Source organism: Schistocerca americana, chromosome 2, assembly GCF_021461395.2.
Source record: "Schistocerca americana isolate TAMUIC-IGC-003095 chromosome 2, iqSchAmer2.1, whole genome shotgun sequence".
NCBI lineage: Eukaryota > Metazoa > Arthropoda > Insecta > Orthoptera > Acrididae > Schistocerca > Schistocerca americana.
The window spans coordinates 133,903,031-133,927,732 of record NC_060120.1 but is presented as its reverse complement, the minus strand read 5'-3'; the positions used below and the strand labels follow the sequence as shown (position 1 = coordinate 133,927,732).

The 24,702-nt window shown below is 41.7% G+C and overlaps 1 protein-coding gene and 1 pseudogene across 1 annotated transcript in view; one reads left to right on the top strand and one right to left on the bottom strand.

Annotated features, from left to right (window-relative positions):
- The window catches only part of LOC124593824 (sialin-like), a 538,743-nt gene that overhangs the window by 157,362 nt on the left and 356,679 nt on the right, over window positions 1-24,702 (bottom strand). The window contains exon 4 of the mRNA XM_047132173.1: window positions 9,458-9,780. Coding sequence (XP_046988129.1) covers window positions 9,458-9,780 — 323 coding nt within the window. The remainder of the gene's footprint in view (window positions 1-9,457; window positions 9,781-24,702) is intronic.
- On the top strand, window positions 15,151-15,268 carry LOC124596969 (annotated as a pseudogene).

Sequence of the window (24,702 nt, the reverse complement as noted above, 5' to 3'; positions counted from 1 at the left end):
AATTTCCCCGGGACCATCATGAATCGCAGTGGTTTCGGTGCAATTATTGTCATTGAATAAAAGTGTCATTTCTGTTCGTCTCATTGCGTATTTCTTTCAGTTACCTTCTGCACTATAAAACAGTAGTTCTTTCTATGTGAGATCCGAGCAAGTTTCATCGAGTTATGTGACTCGGCTGTGACTCATCATACGAAAGTTACTTTCGTCCCTAATCCGATGATTAGGGTGAGCAGCGAATTGTGACTGTTTGCTGGTAACTGCGGGAAACTGTCGTCGCTGACTGCCTGAAAGAGGCTACAGGATCACTAAGATGCAATTTCTATTTGGTGTGACGAATATCAGATTACTCTAAATGTAGAAAAATTGGAGTCAGGGCAGATGAGTAGGAAAAACTGTCCTCTAACGTACGAAAACAGTATTAGAGGTGTATTGCTTGACACACTCACTTCAATTAAACATCTAGGCGTAGCGTTGCAAAGCGATAAAATTGAGGGAAGGCGAATGGTCGACTCAAGCTCATTGAGAGAGTTTCAGGATCACATACGTCGGTTTGCATTATAAAGCCGACTTATGTGGTCGTGAAAATAGAAATAACATTACAAATATGATTCGCTGGAAGAAAACTGTGAAAACAAATGCTCCAGACCTGAGTTGCCAGGCAACTCACCAGTAAAACAATGCATAACATGTTTTGATGTCCGAAGATGTACTGTACAAATACGAACGATACGTTTTAAATAAGGCAACTAAAACCAATGTGTGGCTGGGTGCTGTAAACCATCAAAAGTTTATTTCATACAGGACCCACGGTCTCCAGCAATGCCTTTATTTGACGAAGTTGCATCTTATGTCAAAGGTCGGGATGGAACATACATTGGCGATTGTTGATCGTTATGTATGACAAGTTTGAACGTAGCGTGATTGTGCAACAGGACTGACTGGATTCTCTGTTCAACTGAAACTGTTAGAATACGTATCCCCACGCCTTCAAAATGTACGCTATTGAGGGTACAATTTGCGGTAATTTGAAATCAGTCACCATTCGCATGAGAATGCAGACAATGAACACTAACGCTGCTGTTTTATCTGCAAGTGGAAAAGCAGAACGCAACGCTACACATAAAAGAAATGGCCGATCAGAAATACGTAAACAGCAACCAGAAAGTAAATGGTCCTTCGTGTCACGCTGGTTGAGCCTTACAAAGATATCGCTCCACTGCTTGAGATAAAACTGGACCTACTGAAAAATGTTGTGAAGATATTAGACAAAAGTTTCCAGAGTTATGTGAAAGAGAAGCCAGATTTTTTGTTGTCAGTCGTTTAACTAGTTTGATGCGGCCCGCTATAAATTTATCTCCTGTGCCAATCTTTACATCTCAATAGTGGCAATTGCTACACAAATCCTCAATTATTTGCTGGATGTATTCCAGTTCCAATCTCTGTTTTCCACTGCAATTTTATTCTCTATAGTTCTCTCTAGTACCATGGAAGCTATTCCCTAAAGTCTTAATATATGTCGTATCATTCTGTCTCTTCTTCTTGTCAGTGTTTTCCACATATTCCTTTTTTCTCCGATTCTGCGGAGAACATCCCCCTTCCTTACGCTATCCAACCTAATTACCCACATTCTGTTCTAATATCACATCTCAGATGCTTAGATTCCCTTCTGCTCTGGTTTACTCACAGTCCATGTTTCACTGCCGTACAATCCTAAGTTCCAAACCTACATTCTGAGAAGTTTCTTCCTCAAATTAAGGCCTATGTTTGATACTAGTAGACTTCTCTTGGCCAGGAATGTCCTTTTTGTTAGTACAAGCCTCCTTTTTATGTCCTAATTCCTCCGACCATTATAGTTTATTTTACTGCCTAGGTAGCAGAATTCCTTCAACTACCTTCATCAACCCTCACGACAGTTACCATGCGCTGGTCACAGTAGGCTACGGTTGCGCGCTCCGTAGCAACCACGCGGGAACGGCAAGTATAAAGCCAGACCGCTAGATTGGACATCGAGTGGTACGGACGACCCGGTACCACGTCAAGCACCAGCAAGAGGCCGCTGGCCGCACTACAAAAGCGCGGCTCCATCTAGTCACTAGTGACTAGGGGCGGCATGCCCCTTCCCAAAGAATGATTACTTAAGCCAACCCAGGGACCACTGCGGACAGTTCCCCTAGCAAGAGCTACCCGAGTCATCCGCCGACTGCTTGCAGTCCATCACTCAAGCTCTCGTTGATGTGCCAGCGGAGAAGACTGCATCACGCCAAGTAGTAAGGCTTTGTACACTACTGGCCATTAAAATTGCTACACCACGAACATGACGTGCTACAGACGCGAAATTTAACAGACAGGAAGAAGATGCTGTGATATGCCAATGATTAGCGTTTCAGAGCATTCACACAAGGTGCTGACATGAGAAAAGTTCCCAACCGATTTCTTATACACAAACAGTAGTTGACTGACGTTGCCTGGTGAAACGTTGTTGTGATGTCTCGTGTAAGGAGGAGAAATGCGTACCATCACGTTTCCGACTTTCATAAAGGTGGGATTGTAATCTATCGCGATTGCGGTTTATCGTATCGCGACATTGCTCTTCGCGTTGGTCAAGAACCAATGACTTAGCAGAATATGGAATCGGTGGGTTCAGGAGGGTAATACGGAACTCCGTGCTGGAGCCCAACGGCCTCGTATCACTAGCAGTCGAGATGACAGGCACCTCGTCCGCATGGCTGTAACGGATCGTGCAGCCACGTCTCGACACCTGAGTCAGCAGGTGGGGACGTTTGCAAGACAACAACCATCTGCACGAACAGTGCGACGACGTTTGCAGCAGCATGGACTATCAGCTCGGAGACCATGGCTGCGGTTACCCTTGACGCTGCAGCACAGACAGGAGCGCCTGCGATGATGTACTCAACGACGAACCTGGGTGCACGAATGGCGAAACGTCATTTTTTCGGATGAATCCAGGTTATTTTTACAGCATCATGATGGTCGCATCCGTGTTTGGCGACATCGCGTTGACGCACATTGGAAGCGTGTATTCGTCACCACCATACTGGCGTGTATTCGTCACCACCATACTGGCGCATCACCCGGCGTGACGGTATGTGGTGCCACTGGTTACACGTCTCGGTCACCTCTTGTTCGCATTGACGGGGCTTTGAACAGTGGACGTTACATTTCAGATGTGTTACGACCCGTGGTTCTACCCTTCATTCGATCGCAACGAAACCCTACATTTCAGCAGGATAATGCACGACCGCATCTTGCAGGTCCTGTACGGGCCTTTCTGGATACAGAAAATGTTCGACTGCTGCCCTGGCCAGCACATTCTCCAGATCTCTCACCAACTGAAAACGTCTGGTCAATGGTGGCCGAGCAACTGGCTCATTACAATACTCCAGTCACTACTCTTGATGAAATGTGGTATCGTGTTGAAGCTGCATGGGAAGCTATACCTGTAAACACCATCCAAGCTCTGTTTGACTAAACGCCCAGGCGTATCAAGGCCGTTATTACGGCCAGAGGTGGTTGTTCTGGGTACTGATTTCTCAGGATCTATGCACCCAAATTGCGTGAAAATGTAATCACATATCAGTTGTAGTATAATATAGATATCCAATGAATACCCGTTTATCATCTGCATTTCTTCTTGGTGTAGCAATTTTAATGGCCAGTAGTGTAGTATGTAACAATTTTGCGAGTGCTACTCATTACGGTTTTATTTCCGGCTCCCGGGAGCTAGTTGGAGTCTGTATCTCAGAACTGTGTTTAGGTAGCACCGCTGAGGAGGTGGAGCTAATTTCTTGTTATCACCATTGTAACCATCAATTTCTGCAAGCCAATAAACAAGCTTTAAAATCTACAGAGGCTCTCCTCAATTAGTAGCAAATAGCAGGATTGTTTAGTGGTATCGAGGGTGTGCTGGCTGAACGTTTGGTATGCACCTTCAAGACCCAAGTGGAAAAATTAATTGACTTAACTTTTTCTAAGGGTCCTAATCTGCGCTGTGATGAACGTTAGCACAGGTTACAATTATCCCTGGTGTACCTCAGAATAATAGCTCTCTATCAAAGACTAATAGATGGCGTCATTTTTCTCCACAGATCCTGTGTAGGTGCAGACGTATGAACGATGTCATCAGCAGTGGAAGCCCACCTTCATCAACCTTTTGATCAGGCTGAAAATGGTCGAAGTCCAGCTGCTTGCCATCGACATGTCATCAAGTCTGGGCACTACGTGGGCCTGAACCCCCGAGGGGCACACTAACACATCGTTTCGTTCCAGATTCCCAGGATGAGACGCTTATCCCACCTACAGACATTGCATCACCCCAAGACCTCCAGCGGACTGACGCTGGTCGGCGAAACTCTCATCCCACGTCGATTGGTCCTGACCCCCCTCCCCCCCCCCCCCTTTCCCCCAAGACAGCGAAGACTCCGAGGCCTCTGGGACTTGCCGTCGCCTCGACGCACCAGTCTCAGGGATGACTGCTACTGTGACCAGGGCAGAGAGCGGCAGTCCTCACGACAGTCACGATACCTGTGTCAAAATAGGCGGCGCCCTTGCGCTCCGTCGAAGCCACGCTGGAACATCAAATATAAACCCAGACTGATTGGTGGCGCACCGAAAACTATGGACCATCGGGTACCTCGCCAGGCTCGTTGGTCGCGGCACAAAACCACTTCTCCATCCGGTCGCAAGTGACTGGGGGGCAGCACGTCTCTTCCTGAAGAGTGCGTGATGACCGGGTGTTGTGTGATGTCCTTAGGTTAGTTAGGTTTAAGTAGTTCTAAGTTCTAGGGGACTGATGACCATAGATGTTAAGTCCCATAATGCTCAGAGCCATTTGAACCATTTTGAACCTGAAGAGTGGCTGTTTTAGCCAACCCTGGGACCATAGCGGACAGTTCCCCTAGGCGAGAGTTGACCGAGTCATGCTCCGGCTGCTTGCAGTCCATCAGCCAAGTTCTTGTGCCACCGCAGAAGACTGAGTCGCGCCGAGAAGTTAGGCAGGCAACAGTTCTTTGAGTGCTAGTTTTTCTGGTTTTAGTTCCGACTCGCGGAAGTTAGGTGGAGTCTATACCTCACATTTGTATTTATTTAGAATCGTTGAATAGGCGGAGTTAATTTCTTGCTATCCCTATCGTAACTGCCGGTTTTCTCTAAACTAACAATGAAGCTGTTTGTAACATCTACAAGGTCTCACTCTTCAGTTAGTAACAAAAAGTAGGATTTTTCAATTTCCATTCCTGATCTTAAGTTTCTCCCTGTCCTCATTTCTTCTACTTCTCATAACTTTCGTCTTTGTTCGATTTACTCACAATCTATGTTCTGCACTTATTAGAATGTTCATTACATTCAGTAAATCCTGTAATTCTTCTTCACTTTCAATGAGAATAGTAATGTCATCAGCGAAACTTTTCAGCGATATCCTTTCAGCTTGAATTTTAATCCCACTCTTGAACATTTCTCTTATTTTCGTCATTGTTTCTTTGATGTATATATTGTATTGTAGTTCTGAAAAACTTTATCCCTGTCTTACACTCTTTCTAAGCGAGCTCTTCCTTCTTGGTCTTCTATTCCTACTGTTTCCTTTTAGTTCTTGTATATTTACCCGTCTTTCCCTGCAGCTTACTTACCTTTTCTTATAATTTGGAATATCTTGCAACATTTTACATTCTCGAACGGTTTTCCTCGGTCCATAAATTCTATGAATGAGTCTTGGTTTTTCTTCAGTCTTGCTTCCATTATGAAATGCAACGTCAGAACGGCCTCTCTAAAAGCCAAACTGATCCTCATCTCACAAATCCTCAATTGTCTGTTTCATTCTTCTGTACACTTGTCAGCAATTTTGATACATGAGTTGTTAATCCAACTGTGCGATAATTTTCGCACTTGTTGGCTGTTGCAGTCTTTGGAATTGCATGGATGAGTTTTCCGAAAGTCTGACGGTAAATCGCCATTCTTATACATTCTACACACGTAGGTGAATTGTCGTTTTGTTGCCGTTTCCCCCAATGATTTCAGAAATTCCATTGGAATGTTATCTATCCCTTCCGTCTTATTTGATCATAGGTCGTCCAAAGATTTTTCCAATTCTGATTGTAATACTGGATCCCCTAAACCTTCCCAGTCGACTCCTGTTTCTCCTTCTATAACTAACACGTACGGACATGTCCTCTCTCTCATAGAGGCCTTCAATGTACTCTTCCCACCTTTATGATCTCTACTTTACATTTAACAGTGGAATTCCCATTGAGCTTTAATTTTACCGCCCTAGCTTTTAATTTCACAAAAGGTAATTTTGATTTTTTTATACACTGAGTCAGTCCATTTCTTTTTCGATTTCATTACATTTTCCATGCAGCCATTTTTCCTACTTATTTCATTTCTAAGTAACTTAGATATCTGTCTTCCTGAATTTCCCTGAAGAGTATTTGTTCTTCTTCCTTTCGTCGATCTTCTGTTAGACATGGGTTCCTCGCAATTAGCTTCCTTGTTTCGATACTTTTCTTTCAAAATTCTTGTTAGGGGTGTCCATTCTTCTTCTGCTTACTGCTTACTGAGCTGTTCAAAAGCAACAATGAGGTACATAATTACAATACCAGAAGGAAAAATGACATTCATTACCCCACATTAAGGTTGTCTTTAGCACAAACGCTCCAACAATAGTTTTTGATCACTGCATCTATATCTACAGCTACATGGATACTCTGCAAATCACATTTAAGTGCCTAGCGGAGGGTTCATCGAACCACCTTTACAATTCTCTATTATTCCGATCTCGTAAAGCGCACGGAAAGAATGAACACCTATAACTTTCCATACGAGCTCTGATTTCCCTTATTTTATCTTGGTGATCGTTCCGCCTTATGTAAGTCGGTGTCAACAAAATATTTTCGCATTCGGAGGAGAAAGTTGGTGATTGGAATTTCGTGAGAAGATTTCGTCGCAACGAAAAACGCCTTTCTTTTAATGATTTCCAGCCCAAATCCTGTATCATTTCTGTGACACTCTCTGGCATATTTCGCGATAATACAAAACGTGCTGCCTTTTTTTTTTAACTTTATCGATGTACACCGTCAATCCTACCTGGTAAGGATCCCACACCGCGCAGCAGTATTCTATAAGAGGACGGACAAGCGTAGTGTAGGCGGTCTCCTTAGTAGATATGTTACATTTTCAAGTTGCCCTGCCAATAAAATGCAGCATTTGGTTAGCCTTCCCCACAACATTTTCTATGTGTTCTTTCAAATTTAAGTTGTTCGTAATTGTAATACCTAGGTATTTAGTTGAATTTACGGCTTTTAGATTAGACTGATTTATCGTGTAACCGAAGTTTAACGAGTTCCTATTAGCACTCATGTGTATGAGATCACACTTTTCGTTATTTAGGGTCAACTGCCACTTTTCGCACCATTCAGATATTTTTTTCTAACTCGTTTTACAGTTTGTTTTGATCTTCTGATGACTTTATTAGTCGATAAACGACAGCATCATCTGCAAACAACCGAAGACAGCTGCTTAGATTGCCTCCCAAATCGTTTATATAGATAAGGAACAGCAAAGAGCCTATAACACTACCTTGGGGAACGCCTGAAATCACTTCTGTTTTAGTCGATGCCCATGATAAGTGGTATAAACTGCCTGACAGCCAGCGAAGCAAAATTTGATAACGAACTGAGAAAGTTTCTCTTTGAAAAGTCCTTCTGTTCTGTAAAAGAAATTCTATTACTGTATTACTTTACTGTGTAGATGGTGGTGGGTAGGAATTACTAACTCACATCTGTGTATCTGGTGTTCCTTTCCGTTTTGTAAATATGAAAAAACTTAGAAATGTTCAGAATGTAACCGTATGTAGAAATTAATTTGCGTTATGAATGAAAAATGACTCGTTCCACATCATTACGATGTATCGTGCAAAACGATTTATGGAACATGTAACTGACTAACTAACTAACGTTGGACATTTTGTAGCCTCCCAGATATCCCGACGTATCGGTCTGTGAATACTTCTCCGAGGATTCCTGAAACACAAGTGTATGCTACATGTTTACACACAACAGCGGAACTGAAAGACACCAATCGTTCAGAAATTAGGAACATTCCTACACAAATGCTTAAACATAACGTGAGTGTCTGCGTGTCAAAATAACAATGGTGACGACCTAGAAGACATTTTCTGAACAGGAATGTGTTTGAAATGGTAGTACGGAAGGGATCCGTTGTTATGGCTGAAAATGTCTTACAATATAATCCTCGCCCTTCTAACAACCCTAGCACAAAAAAGGTCAAAAATTAATTATGATTGTGGTGTTGCTCACGCTGCTAAATACTGCATTTTGAGGCAACAACAAAGTTATTTTATGTGGCAGGTGTCATTAGAGCACAGTTAATAAAGTCATTTCATGAAATAATGGATAAACTAGGCACTCATCTTTTCGTGTTTCCCACGCTGGTCTGGTTGTGAAATCATGGCTCAATCGTCGAAAATCTAGGTAGTGATGATTCCAAGCTCGGATGCAAAGAGGCCTAGGTGTTATACTGCGATATTCAAAAGTTTTATAGATGTGGCTGGTTCAAATGGCTGTGAGCACTATGGGACTCAACTGCTGAGGTCATTAGTCCCCTAGAACTTAGAACTAGTTAAACCTAACTAACCTAAGGACATCACAAACATCCATGCCCGAGGCAGGATTCGAACCTGCGACCGTAGCGGTCTTGCGGTTCCAGACTGCAGCGCCTTTAACCGCACGGCCACTTCGGCCGGCTGGGTTTATAGATGTGTTTCATAAACCATTCTTGAAGATTAAACTTTTGCAAGTTAAGACGATGGTGATGTAAAATAGTAATCAGCACTCCGAATTTAAGTTACACTTCTTTTTTATTACTTTTGTTGCAATATCACGCAACTTACAATACATAACTTCACAATATAAAACATACTTGAAAGTATCTTCCTCATTGTTAAAGTTCACATTTCATAAACTGACTACAATTTGCGTCTTTTCAACATGACGACCAAGACTTGACTCCTCAATAATCGCTTACGCGCCCAAAAATCAGTTACAAGTACCTCAAAGATCATAGTGAGAAAAGAAAGAATTCACATAAGAATAATATCATTGCAATACAAACATATCGATTTATCAAAGTACCTCTACATTAATGAAATCAAATCTGAATGTTGTCTCAGAAATATGTTAACTACTTTACAGAAACACAGTAGAATATTGCTGGTATCGAGAGGTTGAGGAGAGGTGCCGTAATGGTTACGTAATTCAAGCACCATTACACCCTCTTTCACCATATCAACATCGGCCCGTTTTTCTGCCACATTCTTTACACGGGATTTCTGGTTCTTTAAGGAATCGGAGGTTTACTGGTGTCACTCATAAGCTAAAAGAAGGGATTCAAAACTTATGAACAGATATATAGGAAGGGTTGCGCGCACCTCGTCCCAGAAGGCGGTTCTGTTGAAGGCATCGAAGTCACCCGCGGCAGTGAGGTTGGCAGCCGCGCCGTCATCTTCCGCCCCGGCGTAGCATTCGCCGACGGGCGCGCTGGCGTTGTCTCCGCCGCCGGCCTGCTGCAGCGTCTCGTTGAGGGTGGGGGGCTGCACCATGGCCACGACGGCGATGTTGATGGCGACGCGCAGCATGTAGTTGGTGAAGAAGCCGAAGAAGCCCACCACGCAGAGCACGGCTCGCGCCGGCACCGCCTCCCGAGCCCGCCTCGCCGCCCCCAGCGCCCGCCGCCACCCAAGCCCGGCAGAAGCTGCCGATAGCATGCACAGACACTCTGCAGCAGGGCCCGGGACACGGCTACTAGACAACACCTCCAAAAGAATACAGTGCAATGCAAAGCTTAACCTTCACCAACGCATCTGTAATAAGGCCCATTTTCAGGGGAAGGATGGGTTTCGGGGAGGTACTTTATGTCCAATGAAGAAAAAATGTAAAAAAATTAAATTTGTTATTTGGTGTTCATTAAATTAACAATGTACTTTTTAAGGGGATACTGATGTGTTATTAGGGTGCAGGACATGAAAATATCATTCAGCACCCTGTTAGTAACGTCAACACGTTTTCAGTAATGTGTCCTACCAAGGGAGGGGTGAGAGGGCTTACTTTGTGCTCACCCTAAAAAAGTTCAGACAGTGCAAATTTCGTTGAGTTTTCTTGACTTTACTCACAATTTACTTTTTAAAAGATATATTGATGTTTCTTTAAGTCCTCAACCGCACAGGGTTGGGGGAGTTACTTTATGTCCAATGAAGAAAGAAATGTAAAAAAATTAAATTTGTTTTTTGTTGTTGATTAAATTAACAATACACTTTTTAAGGGGGTGCTGATGTGTTATTAGGGTGCAGAACATGAAAATGTCATTCAGCACCCTGTTAGTAATGTCAACACGTTTCCAGTAATGTGTCCTACCAAGGGAGGAGTGATGGGGCTTACTTTATGCTCATCCAAAAAAAGCTCAGACAGTCCAAATTTCGTTGAGTTTTCTTGACATTACTCACAATACACTTTTTAGAGAAATATTGATGCTTCATTGAAGTCCTAAACCGCACGGGGTTGCGGGAGTTACATTATGTCCAATGAAGAAAAAATGAAAAAAAATACATTTGTTATTTGTTGTTGATTAAACTAACAATACACTTTTTAAGGGGGTGCTGATGTGTTATTAGGGTGCAGCACATTAAAATATCATTCAGCACCCTGTTAGTAACGTCAACACGTTTTCAGTAAGGGAGGTCTGAAGGGGCTTATTATGCTCACCCTAAAAAAGTTCCGACATAGCAAATTTCGTTGAGTTTTCTTGACTTTACTCACAATATACTTTTTAAAGATATATTGATGCTTCATTAAAGTCCTAAACTGCACGCGGTTGGGGAGTTACTTTATGTCCAATGAAGAAAGAAATGTAAAAAAATAAAATTTATTTTTGTTGTTGATTAAATTAACAATACACTTTTAAGGGGGTGCTGATGTGATATTAGGGTGGAGAACATGAAAATATCATTCAGCACCCTGTTAGTAATGTCAACACGTTTTCAGTAATGTGTCCTACCAAGGGAGGAGTGATGGGGCTTACTTTATGCTCACCGTAAAGAAGTTCAGACAGTGCAAATTTCGTTGAGTTTTCTTGACTTTACTCACAATACACTTTTTAAAGATATATTGATGTTTCATTAAAGTCCAAAACCGGACGGGTTTGGGGGAGTTACTTTATGTCCAATGAAGAAAAAATGTAAAAAGATTAAATTTGTTTTTTGTTGTTGATTAAATTAACAATACACTTTTTAAGGGGGTCCTGATGTGTTATTAGGGTGCAGAACATGAAAATATCATTCAGCACCCTGTTAGTAATGTCAACACGTTTCCAATAATGTATCCTACCAAGGGAGGAGTGATGGGGCTTACTTTATGCTCACCCTAAAAAAGTTCAGACAGTGCAAATTTCGTTGAGTTTTCTTGACTTTACTCACAATATAATTTTTAAAGATATATTGATGCTTCATTAAAGTCCTAAACAGCACGGGGTTGGGGGGAGTTACTTTATGTCCAATGAAGAAAAAAATGTAAAAAAATTAAATTTGTTTTTTGTTGTTGATTAAATTAACAATACACTTTTTAAGGGTTTGCTGATGTGTTATTAGGGTGCAGAACATGAAAATATCATTCAGCACCCTTTTAGTAATGTCAACACGTTTTCAGTAACGTGTCCTACCAAGGGAGGAGTGGTGATGGGGCTTACTTTCTGCTCACCCTGAAAAAGTTCAGACAGTGCAAATTTTGTTGTGGATTTGCAAGAGAGCCAACCCACTCTGAGAGGAAGCCGAAAGGCACGCGTTTTAGCTCACGCAAGCTGGCGTGAGGTCTGGAACAGGACAAGGATGTTAGACTTTAGCAAAAAAGGACGTAGCTGTTGGAATACTTAACTTTAATCCGTAAATGGTGTACATCGCTCTTGACGGTACATGTTTTACAGCATCAATAGTAACTGGTAATGGCGCTTTGCTAGGTCGTAGCAAGTGACTTAGCTGAAGGCTATGCTAACTATCGTCTCGGCAAATGAGAGCGTAATTTGTCAGTGAACCATCGCTAGCAAAGTCGGCTGTACAACTGGGGCGAGTGCTAGTAAGTCTCTCTAGACCCGCCGTGTGGCGGCGCTCGGTCTGCAATCACTGATAGTGACGACACGCGGGTTCGACGTATACTAACGGACCGCGGCAGATTTAAAGGCTACCACCTAGCAAGTGTGGTGTCTAGCGGTGACACCTCAAATTTCGTTGAGGTTTCTTGACTTTACTCACAATATACTTTTTAAAGATATATTGATGCTTCATTAAAGTCCTAAATCGCACGTGGTTTGGGGAGTTACGTTACGTCCAATGAAGAAAAAATGGAAAAAAATAAATTTGTTATTTGTTGTTGATTAAACTAACAATACACATTTTAAGGGGGTGCTGATGTGTTATTAGGGTGCAGGACATGAAAATATCTTTCGGCACCCTGTTAGTAACGTCAACACGTTTTCAGTAGTGTGTCCTACCAAGGGAGGGGTGAGAAGGCTTACTATGCTCACCCTAAAATAGTTCAGACAGTGCAAATTTCGTTGAGTTTTCTTGACTTTACTCACAATACACTTTCTAAAGAAATATTGATGCTTCATTAAAGTCCTAAACCGCACGGGGCTGGGGAGTTACTTTATGTCCAATGAAGAAAAAATGAAAAAAAAAATAAATTTGTTATTTGTTGTTGATTAAACTAACAATACACTTTTTAAGTGGGTGCTGATGTGTTATTAGGGTTCAGGACATTAAAATGTCATTCAGCACCCTGTTAGTAACGTAATTTTCAGTAATGTGCCCTACCAGGGGAGGGGTGAGGGGGCTTACTACGCTCACCCTAAAAAAGTTCAGACAGTGCAAATTTCGTTGAGTTTTCTTGACTTTACTCACAATATACTTTTTAAAGATATATTGTTGTTTCATTGAAGCCCTAAACCCGACGGGGTTGGGGGAGGTACTTTATGTCCAACGAAGAAAATAATGTAAAAAAATTAAAAAAGATATATTAACGTTTCATTAAAGTCCTAAAACGGACGCTATTGAATATGACGTTCATTGGAGGATGTGACATCTGCCAATGACGCTTAAATTTTTAGGTTAACTTTAACTGAAAAATTTAAAACATTTATCAAACGCAGTAGAAGAATTCGTTAGAAACAACAAACCTGTCTTTAAAAGCTCTAAAATGTAAAATAACCGACTCGATTACAATATTTTCAAAAAATGGGAGTGAAGCATTCCTCTTCCGTCCCCCCACCCCTCCCCCACTCCGCCTTGGTATTACAAGGGTTAATCATAATTCTTTTTGAAACGAATCTAACGCACTGAAATGAGATATCTACAGATTGACTCGATGAGGTTGAAATCAGTGATGAGGTATTGACATGGTATAGTATCAGTGCAAGCGGCTCAGATGTGCTGATATCTAATAAATAAGGTGTGACTGTTGAAAATTCAAGCCAGACTGAGGCTCGGTTCAGGATTTCGTGCTGTGTTAAAAAATCTTTCCCAGAAGTCAAATTTATTAAGTGGGAATGGTACATTCTTTATTGTTACAAGTTTCTTAAATCCTCTTTTTCTCCAAATCCAAAATTAAATTTCGTTACTTCAGAAATCTTTTCTTTTAAATACTAAAATCTCGGTTCTTTTGAAATCAAATTCGTGCTTCCTTAAGAAACAAACACTTTGCTTCCTCAAAAAATTGAGAACCTGCTACTTTAAAAGCGATAAAATCTTACTTCTTCAAGAGGAAGAAAGAAAAAAAAGGAAAAAAAAAGAAAAAGTTTGTTTCTTGATCAGGAACTGAAACTACCTTGTACTTAAAATTGAGACACATTTCGACAAAATTTTCTGTTTATTGGGCCACATCACTGTAAACTACTAAAACAGATAAATTGCCGACTTTTCGAGTGACTTGCTGCGGTCGTCTTCAGGAAAGATCACTGCTGTATACTCGTGAACCGATCTGAAGAAGACAGCAGCAAATCACTCGACGGCCCAATAACCAAAATAATTTTATCTAAAAGAACACCAGTCGTGGAACCGCATGAATTTACATCTGGGGGATTAGAAAGACGCTTCAGTTGTATTTAATCATTTTGTCATCAGATCTTAACCGGTTTAGTGGCACTGAAAACCACATCCTCAGGTGGCATCTGCATAATAATGAATCACGAGAGGGTAACAGATTCTAAAATATCCTTTAACATCTAAAAATTTTAAAGAAATTTTAAATACACTTATAAAACAGAATATTGTAGTTACACAGCCGGCCAGGGTGGCCGAGCGGTTCTAGGCGCTACAGTCTGGAACCTCGCGACCGCTACGGTCGCAGGTTCGAATCCTGCCTCGGGCATGGATGTGTGTGATGTCCTTAGGTTAGTTAGGTTTAAGTAGTTCTAAGTTCTAGGGGACTGATGACCTTAGATGTTATGTCCCGTAGTGCTCAGAGCCATTTGGACCATTATGTAGTTGCACAACTGTCATAAGAGTAAAGTATCTCGGAACACAGAAGCCAATATTCGTTATCAGGACAAGCTAATAAACCACTAAATGGTGGTACGTCAGTGAATGAAAATCAGCCGGACGTTGGGATCCAAGTCCAAAAAGGTCGTTCGAGACTAACAATGGATTGGCGTGATGTAGTGTGTTTAGGCTCCACCGCCCATTTTGGACTTCGATCCCTATGTCCGCCCCATTTTGATTCATTGACGGACCGCCATTTAGCGCTTTATTAGTTTCGTCTGACAACGAATGTTCGGTTCGATGTTCCGGGCCACTCAGCCCTTATGACAAAGTTAGATGAGTATTGTTTTCTCTGTTTTACATGTTTTTAAACGTTCTTCAAAATTTTTCGTGATAGTGGTATTTTAGGGACTGTTACTCTTTCATCATTCATTATTACGCGGATTTCACCTCATTATGTGGTTTTCAGTGCCACGAAACCGGTTGAGGTCTGATGACAAAAAGATTAGATACCGCTGAAGTGGCTTCTTAATCACCGAGATCGTTAGTCACAGCTGTGGTGCTCCGTCTACAATCTTTTCTGTTTATTTATAACAAAAGCGGCCAGCGGCCTTGCCGCAGTGGTAACACCGCTTCCCGTTAGATCACCGAAGTTAAGCGCTGTCGGGCTGGGCTAGCACTTGGGTGGGTGACCATCCGGTCTGCCGAGCGCTGTTGGCAAGCGGGGTGCACTCAGCCCTTGTGAGGCAAACTGAGGGGCTACTTGATTGAGAAGTGGCGGCTCTGGTCTCAGAAACTGACCTACGGCCTGGAGAGCGGTGCGCTGACCACATGCCCCTCCATATCCGCACCCAGTGACACCTGTGGGCTGAGGATGTCACGGCGGCCAGTCGGTACCTTTGGGCCTTCATGGCCTGTGCGGGAGGAGTTTAGATTTTAGTTTTTATAACAAAAGCATCTACGATGGTATGTAAAAATTAATTAACCTTAGTGCATGCTAAGTTTTCAATCTCTCCCCCGGTGATATGTACAATCTGCTAATCATTTGTCGTTAAGGTAGAGAATTACGTCGAAATTGTTGAAACAGTAATTCATTAGGATGCGGGTTTCATATGCAACAAATTTAACATATTTCTATACCGGTACTGTAGAAGTTTTTTGTTTTAGATTATAAAAATATATAATTTTCAAGAACCTATGCGTAATTGTTGCTTTAGCCATAGGAAATTTGTTAATTAACTCACTTAATATTACTGACAATTGTCGCAAGTTTCGTCCTTGCCCAGTTCAATATTATAATTTTGCGTACTCAAATTAATCTGTGGTCCAAGGTTTGAACTGTTCTGCATTGTCTCTAGTAAGGGGTATTCACTACGTTCACGTCACGGAATTTTTCTACTCTTTGATATCTTATTTTTAACTGTATCATACCTTATGAAAATAATTTTTGTACCTGGTTTGAGGTCACTAATATTTATCCAGACATTCTGCCAGTTTATACTAGTGTAATTACCGTCAATGCGATTTGAATTTTTCTCTTCTTCTCAAATACTCGTAAATATTTCTGGTGTTGAGGTCCTCCGATGTTTCATGCTGCTTAGTTCAAAATAACACTACCGCACTTTTCACAGTAATCGTATCGACATCTGATGGAACAATATTTCCTATCGACCCCAATCTACTGAATAACATTTTCATTATCGTGCTGTGAACTGCGTGCATTATCTTACTGGTTCGTTTAATATATAAGATAGTGTATTGTGATTTAACCTCTTTGGCAGCTAAACCTGGTCAATGTATGATAAAGCTATAATTGGAAATTGGGACCTTAAAGACAGTTTTTCACCAAACAAATCAGTATACAGTGGTTATCATATATTCTTTGTGATCGATATTAACGCAGTGATGCGAAACATCGTACTAAGCACTATCTGTCAGTGAATATCGTCCTTTCTAGTCGATCGAAAGTACTTTGCCCATATTTCTGCATGTTGCTCGAATTGTATTAACTCTGTGATCTCAGCTCTTAAAGTCCCGTGGGTGCGGCATTAGAAACATTGCTAACTGTCTCATTTCATCCACTCTCTGTAATCATGTTATTTATTTTCTGTCATAATTCGGACCCACTAGCATGATCTTCGATTTATTCTTATTCAGTGCTGTCCCTTTAATGTGAATACGGTAGGAGATTATTTTTCGTGCCGCTTCTTTCTTCGTGTTAATTATGACGTTGATGTAAGCGAGTGACACATACGATTTTTACGATATAAGTGTAGTTGCCGTTTAATCGTGCGCAGCAATACTTCGAAATAGTTCTACGCTTATTGCATATGACTTCAAAAGGGAGCCATCGCTGGCGTACAGATTGATTTATCGGGACGGTTGTCAGTTAATTTTAAATGTGCATTTTTGTACGACCTCTTAGCAGAGTCGCACAGAAATCCATTTTTCGCTTTGTTCGTTCCAAAAAAGTGTGGTTTACTCAGTCAAACGCTTTTTTTAAATCTAAAAAGTCAAATTGTATTTTCGTTGTCGCGAAAGCGGTATGATGTCTTTGGATTCGTGTAGAGCATTTGTCGTGATATCCGTGGAATTACGCTCATGTCGTACATTATTCTGTTCAAAAGTTGAATTTTCAGCTAACGATTCGAGCTAGCTGTCTCAAATCCGAGGTAAGAGATGTGATAGGCTTTTATTAGTTCACGGTTTTACAATGCGGCGTTTTCGGTTTTAAAACTGGCAGCCCCTACGAGAACTGAGATGAATGTTACATATCCGTTATTATATCATTGTACTTCCGCATTAACTCCGCCATCGACGTCCCAGAAAAGCACATGAAATTCTGTTACGAAGCCATTAAAACTAGCCTATTTATACCTGGATGACTCTGTAACTGTTTTAACTAACTCTTCATTTTTTATATTTGATTGAAAATCATCGATGTCATTTCTGTTTCTTGAAGGTAAATCTGTTCTCTAGCAATGACTGCCTAGCCGCTTGCATATATATCCGCGTAATACTGTGCGAAAGAGATGTTTTAGCTCTGAGGGTAGCAGATGTTCACAACCTCTCTCGTCTTAAAAGGAGAACACCAACTTTTGTTCGCCTATAAATATGACTGAGGTTGTTTCTTCTGTCAATTCCGGTAGAAACATTGGCATTATTTTTGTTCCCTCCAGTTCCCTGATTAGTGATTTTTCTTCTAGTTCTGTTTGTGCCAAGAATGCTATATTTTATTATTGTAAGGGTCGTGGGGCATAAGAATTAATGTAGTAATGAGTGTCTTACAAAGTATGCTTCAGCGTGAGCATGTTTAATCTGGTAATTCCTAGACTGCGGTTTAGCATACTGCGTGAACACATTTCGTCCAGGTCTCTTTTATCCATTGGAACAGAAGTACTTCTCCCATATGTGAGGTTAATCGCCAGTCTCCTTTCCTCTATATTATGTTCGGTGTACTCCTCCAATAAGTGGAAAATGCAGTGACCTGAAATATACATGCACCACATTGCGCACTCGAAGATAGTCTCACGAAAATCTTTCGTCTCATGAATCTCGTCTAACCAAGTTGTCGAAATATTTTACGCACTAGTAAACTGCACAACATAATTAAACGGTCACTTTTTCGAAACCCCGTAATTGTCTTCTATCGCGACGCATAAGTTTGAAATTTGTCTCAAAAGTGGGCACAGCTTTCTTCTATCAGTGGCACAAAAGCATGGCGCCCTACGATGTCCCCATGAAACAACATGTCACCACATACGAAAAAAAGGTGTAAGAGCTCAGACATTCATACGGAGTATAAGGTGGGTTAATGATGTCACACTGGCACCAAATTCCACCACAGTTCTGCTCAATTTACATCTACATCTACATTTATACTCCGCAAGCCATCCAACGGTGTGTGGCTGAGGGCACTTTCCGTGCCACTGTCATTACCTGCCTTTCCTGTTCCAGTCGCGTATGGTTCGCGGGAAGAACGACTGTCTGAAAGCCTCCGTGCGCGCTCTAATCTCTCTAATTTTACATTCGTGATCTCCTCGGGAGGTATAAGTAGGGGGAAGCAATATATTCGATACCTCATCCAGAAACGCACCCTCTCGAAACCTGGCGAGCAAGCTACACCGCGATGCAGAGCGCCTCTCTTGCAGAGTCTGCCACTTGAGTTTGTTAAACATCTCCGTAACGCTATCACGGTTACCAAATAACCCTGTGACGAAACGCGCCGCTCTTCTTTGGATCTTCTCTATCTCCTCCGTCAACCCGATCTGATACGGATCCCACACTGACGAGCAATACTCGAGTATAGGTCGAACGAGTGTTTTGTAAGCCACCTCCTTTGTTTATGGACTACATTTTCTAAGGACTCTCCCAATGAATCTCAACGTGGTACCCGCCTTACCAACAATTAATTTTATATGATCATTCCACTTCAAATCGTTCCGCACGCTTACTCCCAGATATTATACCGTGGACATGCCACGTCTAACGCACATTTAAACCCTTCTTTTTACACCACTGCTAAAGAGGTCAAAACTCTAACGCCGAGCTTTCAATTCATTCGATCTTTTATGGGTGGCCGGGGAAAACATTTCAGACACACTGTCGCTCAGATCCAACACGAAAAGGCCTTACTGAGTAGCATACCAGTCTCAATGAAACAACCTCCTCCCTTGTGGCGGTGATTCCCACACTTTTCGAGGTCGAAAGTGACAATTTGCAGTGCGAAGAGTAACAGGACGACGTTCTCGACAACCTTTGACACTGCTGACACCCTCGGACTATTCAGCCCTACTCTAAGGACATTGTGGGCCAGAAGCATCATTGAACGTGCAGTGCTCTCGTATACAGGGTGGAACCACTAAGGACCGTTCAAAACCATTCGACGAAATCTGAAAATGATCCGAAGTAGCAATGGGTGCATATGTCTTTTCAAGCCTCCTGTTTCGCGCCACCTGACCTGATTACAGAGGGGTGCAATATTGACATATGCGTGAATAAAACGGTAAAGGGTGACTCTAGGGATATCCAGTTGAGAATCATCCTTGGTGCCTCCTTCTCACCTTTGTTGAGCATCTTAAAAGTGTAATTGTACAGACGGAACCCATGACGAGAATCCCCGGCCCCTGCAGGCAAGCTACACTACTGCATCTCTGCCTGCTATTAGAAGGGTGTGCCTTTCTGCAAGTGCCTACACTTTGTCAGTGGTTGTCTCTGTTGGGTACATTTTTAAATGCTCAACAGAGGCCAACGGGTGGCACCAAGGTTGTTGCTGAACTGCAGCGTCTTATAAGGATCCTTTATGCTTTTATTCACGCTTGTATCAACGTCACAAACCTCTGTGATCACGCCACAGGAACGGGCGAGACAAGAGGGCTGAAAAAGCATAAGCACCCTTTTGCTGTTGAAAGTCTTTTCGGGTTTGCTGCCGGATCCTCTGGAAGAGTCCCTTAGTTTGATCAGCGAAAAACTGGATGAAGAGCGGGTGAAGCTTTGTCGTCATGTGCTGACCTCCACGTATTTTTTGTTTAACGGTAACATTTTTGAGCAGAATGACGGAGTGGCTATGGGTAGTCCTTTGTCACCCATAGTCGCCAATTTATTTATGGAGGACTTCGAGGCTATGGCACTGAGGACTTCAGCTTTGCAACCAACGTGCTTCTGGAGATACGTGGACGATACCTTCTTCGTATGGCCGCATGGACGTGATGCTCTTAACAGGTTTTTGGACCACTTCAACTGTCTTCATCCCCGTATCAAATTTACTATGGAGGTTGAAAATGATGGGATGCTTCCATTTTTAGACGTTATGGTTTATAAAAAACCAGATGGAACTTTGGGACACAGCGTTCACCGAAAGCCGACACACACAGATTTGTATCTGCACCCTAAGAGTTGTCATCCACCACACCAACGTAGTGGCGTCCTTAGGACTTTGGTACGGAGAGCATATGCCATTTCCGACGCAGACAGCTTAACTCAAGAACTTGAGCATTTGATGACTGTTTTTAAGGAAAATGGATACACCGAGGAACAGATTCGTCGGGCTATGGAATTTGGACCGTCTCCGGAGGTGTCCGAAGAGGAACATAGATCTGTGGCCTTTCTTCCTTATGCTGGAGGCTTATCGTTCAAGATTGGACGAATTTTAAGGAGTTTTAACATTAAGAGTGTGTTCCGTCCACCCTCTAAGATTAGGGCTCTGCTCGGCTCTGTGAAGGATGATTTGGGACTTAGGAAACCCGGGGTGTACAAAATCCCGTGTCAATGTGGGAAAGCTTACGTTGGCCGTTCTATTCGCACAGTGAATGACAGGTGTGTGGAACATCGCCGTCACACGAGGCTACAACAGCCGGAAAAATCGGCCGTACCAGAACACTGCCTGAATGAGAGACACAAAATGAAATTTGAGGAAACTGTTGTAATTGCCAACATTTCCGGTTTTTGGAATAGCGTGTATAAAGAGGCGATCGAAATTAGGTTGGCTGATAATTTAATCAACAGGGACAATGGGTTTCCTCTTAGCAAAACGTGGAATCCTGTATTATCTCGCATCAAAACTGAACGTTCTTCGGTGCGGCCTTGATTGCGATATATCGTTGCCAGCAGTGTTTCACTAAGGGCGGCGCCACCTCCCTGTTTTGGAAGTCAGAAACCGTGATGGGCGGCGCATGCGCCGTGTACTGAACGGTGGCCTATATAGGACGTCGAATTGCAATCTTGCGTCAGTTCTCAGCGGAACTCATCAGCAGAAGCAGCATTTCCTGAAGATGGCGAACAGTTGGATCGCCGAAATATCGAGTCAAGTTGATTTTAGGATCCGGCAGCAAACCCGAAAAGACTTTCAAGACTTATTACGCCGGGAAAGCCTACGTAGTCACCCTTTTGCTGTGTTGGATCGCGGTTTTTAACGATGCCTAACGTTTCCAACCTGTACACCAGAGCGAAAGCTGTTATTGCACTGCACTCCAAAGGGGTGTGATCACGTTCAGTGGTGTTGCTCCCCCAAAATGGCCTTAGAAAATGGTGAAATGGTCTGAGGGTTGTTAGTAGCGTCTAAAGTTATCAAATGTGTGGTAGTCAACTCCCCAAGAGAAGGATTGGTTTCACTGATGACATTTATGCCACCCCTAAGGCAATTTCATCTTGATTCTGGGCTGTGGTATGTCTAAAATCTTTTCCTCGACCACCTTTAAGAAATCCGCGTGATTTCAATACTGGGCGTTGCGGTTCTGCTCTTCATTGCAGGGACCTCAAAAGAAGGGGTGAAATATGCGTAGGATGGAGTGTAACGACCTCCCCACGACGTCAAACGTCCACGGTGTCGTTGAGCATAAAAGTGGTGAAATTTAAAAAGTTTTAAATGGTATTGTTGTTGATTAGATCTGTATAAGCAGCTTCATGTGCTAAGGTGTAATTATGTCCACTCACTTTTATCAAGACCCACATGGACGAAATTACAATATTAGATTTTCCAAATAAATAGTTTTACAGATAAAACACAACAGCAGTGACATTTGCAAAATTTTGCCAGCTGCCAACCCCAGCTACGAGAAGTTAACCTTGGTTTTTGATTGAGATTTCTCGACTTTCCTAGGTCTCAAGAACCTTTCATTTTCCAGCAACTTTACACCTAGATTACTAGGCCCACCACCGAAGTATAGATGAAAAATATTGTTTGTCATGTAAACCGCGTATTTCCAATTAAAAATACGGATTTTGGCGGCATTCTTTCTCGTATTCAAAGTTGACTGCCAGGCCACTTGGTGCGCTGCTGTCGTTTACTGTTTCCGTATCATAACATGGATTTTGCAATTCTTATACTTTGGTATTCTGTGAATGACCGTCTTTAGTTCAGACATCGACTGCTGCGCACGGAATACACGTTAGCAATGTTCTCGCGAGTTAGAAAGCGCGTTGACATATGTGACAAGCAACTTTTAGACTGTATTCCCTTGGGGAGAAGACTGAATGTCACATGGTTCATGCATAATAATTAATTTTATTCTTCTGTGTGTTATGAGCTGTGCTTTGAATTGAAATAATTGAGATTTAACGATTCTACTTAATACGCCATGTGATCATGTTATGGAGGTAAAAATAAGGGAGATGGCGCTACAGACTTAATGTGTACCTTGTTTTGAAGCCGCTATTTTAGGTACCCTAAAACGTTAGGAATCAATGCTTGCATAGAGATTGTTTACGACTGCTTTTTTGTTCTTGGTTTCTGTCGTTTGCACGCGACAGGTTTTAAATAGTAAATATTACAATGCTTACGCCAATAACGTAGTGTCAAGAAGACGCTTTCAGACGTTTTTCTGGTGTTAAATGCGTATTTGATCCAGTAAGAAGAGGCATTTGTCCTCGTAAATGTAACTTTCTTTTGCTTTTACATTTCACATAACGAAGAACGAAAGTATGTGATGTGAAAAAGATGCTTTCTTAATCTATTTAAATTCTCTTTTACTGCATTTGAATCGATAGCTGATAAAGTTAGAATCCCGAAAACAACGCTTGTTTACTTGCTGCTACTGATTCTTAGTCGTTACATTTTCAACTTTCAAATCGTATTCACAACATGTTTGAAGTTCACATTTGCAAAAATGCTTACCTGTGTTTTCTTTGTTAACCCATAAAAGTGTACAACGAGGCAAGAAATATGCGAGCCAGACTATCATGACTTGTGGATGTCAACAAAGTTAAAGATATTTGGAATATTGAAGGAACAGAACTGCATATTTCCATGAAGGACGGAGTTCTTGTTTCATTACACTGTCAGTGCACCAATGCCACTGAAGGTTACACATTTTCTCACTATGAAAGGTTATCTATGAACTGTCAGTCAGTGTGTGACCAATAATAGCAAACAACCATAAATTCAGTTTTGAAAGCATATTCAAGTAATATGCAGTACAATAAATTTCACAAATAGGCTGTTCTGATGATATTAATGAGCATTTAAATTAACCTCCAATATTAATTAGTACAAAAGATACACTGTGAATAAAGGAACGGTATCAATGGCCTAGACCCGGCAAAATGGATATTTTGCTTCAATAAGTATGTAACACCTTTTTTAGGATTTATAGCCTAACCTCTGTAACATGTACATGCTTCGCTGCTAAGGACAGGTATACACGTCATGCTAAGCCATTGTCCAGACACTGTGGACACACATGCGCGCGCCGCTTTCGATTTTCTACAGTACCATGGACGTCTTTATACGTCCTGAGCCATCGACCTCTTACTTTTGTGGACGAGTTACTTCCATATCACAACACGTAAATAAATTTCGAGTATTTATCACATCGTTTAAGAGATATAAATATTGTTATGACCACATGATTTGCGATGCGCAGGAGCGTGAATGAGAGCGTCGTCCGATACTGTTCATTTGATATAAAACCCAATACTCGAGAACGATATGGGATATCGTTGTGCTCTAAATTTTAAATAAAATTTCAATATCTTATCTACGTTTCATTCACTGCAATGTATGAGGTAAAATCAACCATACGCAACGTTTAAGCAATACGTGTTTACCTTTGCAAACTCTTTAAAATGTCTTGCAATGTTATACTTAATTTGATGCAGCGTGGTATCTATGACGGATAACGAAAAGAAATTCAGTTCTTTGTCGAGTGAAGGTATCATACAGTGAGATGTACAACAATCTTTTTTTTTTCACTGAGTAGTTTTCGAAAAATCGGATGAAAGTGTTTCATATCTGCCGCAACTATATTTCTCAGCACTGGAACCAGCATTAGACGAGCAGTACAGCCATAACAAAAGCCACCCTCAGCACGGAATGCAGAGAGCACGCCTGTAGCAGCGAAAGTTTTATACAGGTGTTTCATACATATTTTAATAAAGATTTAATTAATGGCATGTAGCTTCACACTTGGTTTTCACCATAAATTAAAGTATCTTTTTAAAAGCAGCTATTATTATATTCATGAAATACTCACTTGCTTTCTTCTGCGAAATCTGTATTTTATACTTACGATGAAACACTTGCCAACAAAGGATCCACCGAGCGACGGGGCGCAGTGGTTAGCACACTGGACTCGCATTCGAGAGAACGACGGTGCAAAACCCGTGCCCGACCATCCCCATTTAGGTTTTCCGTGACTCCCCTAAATCACTTCAGGCAA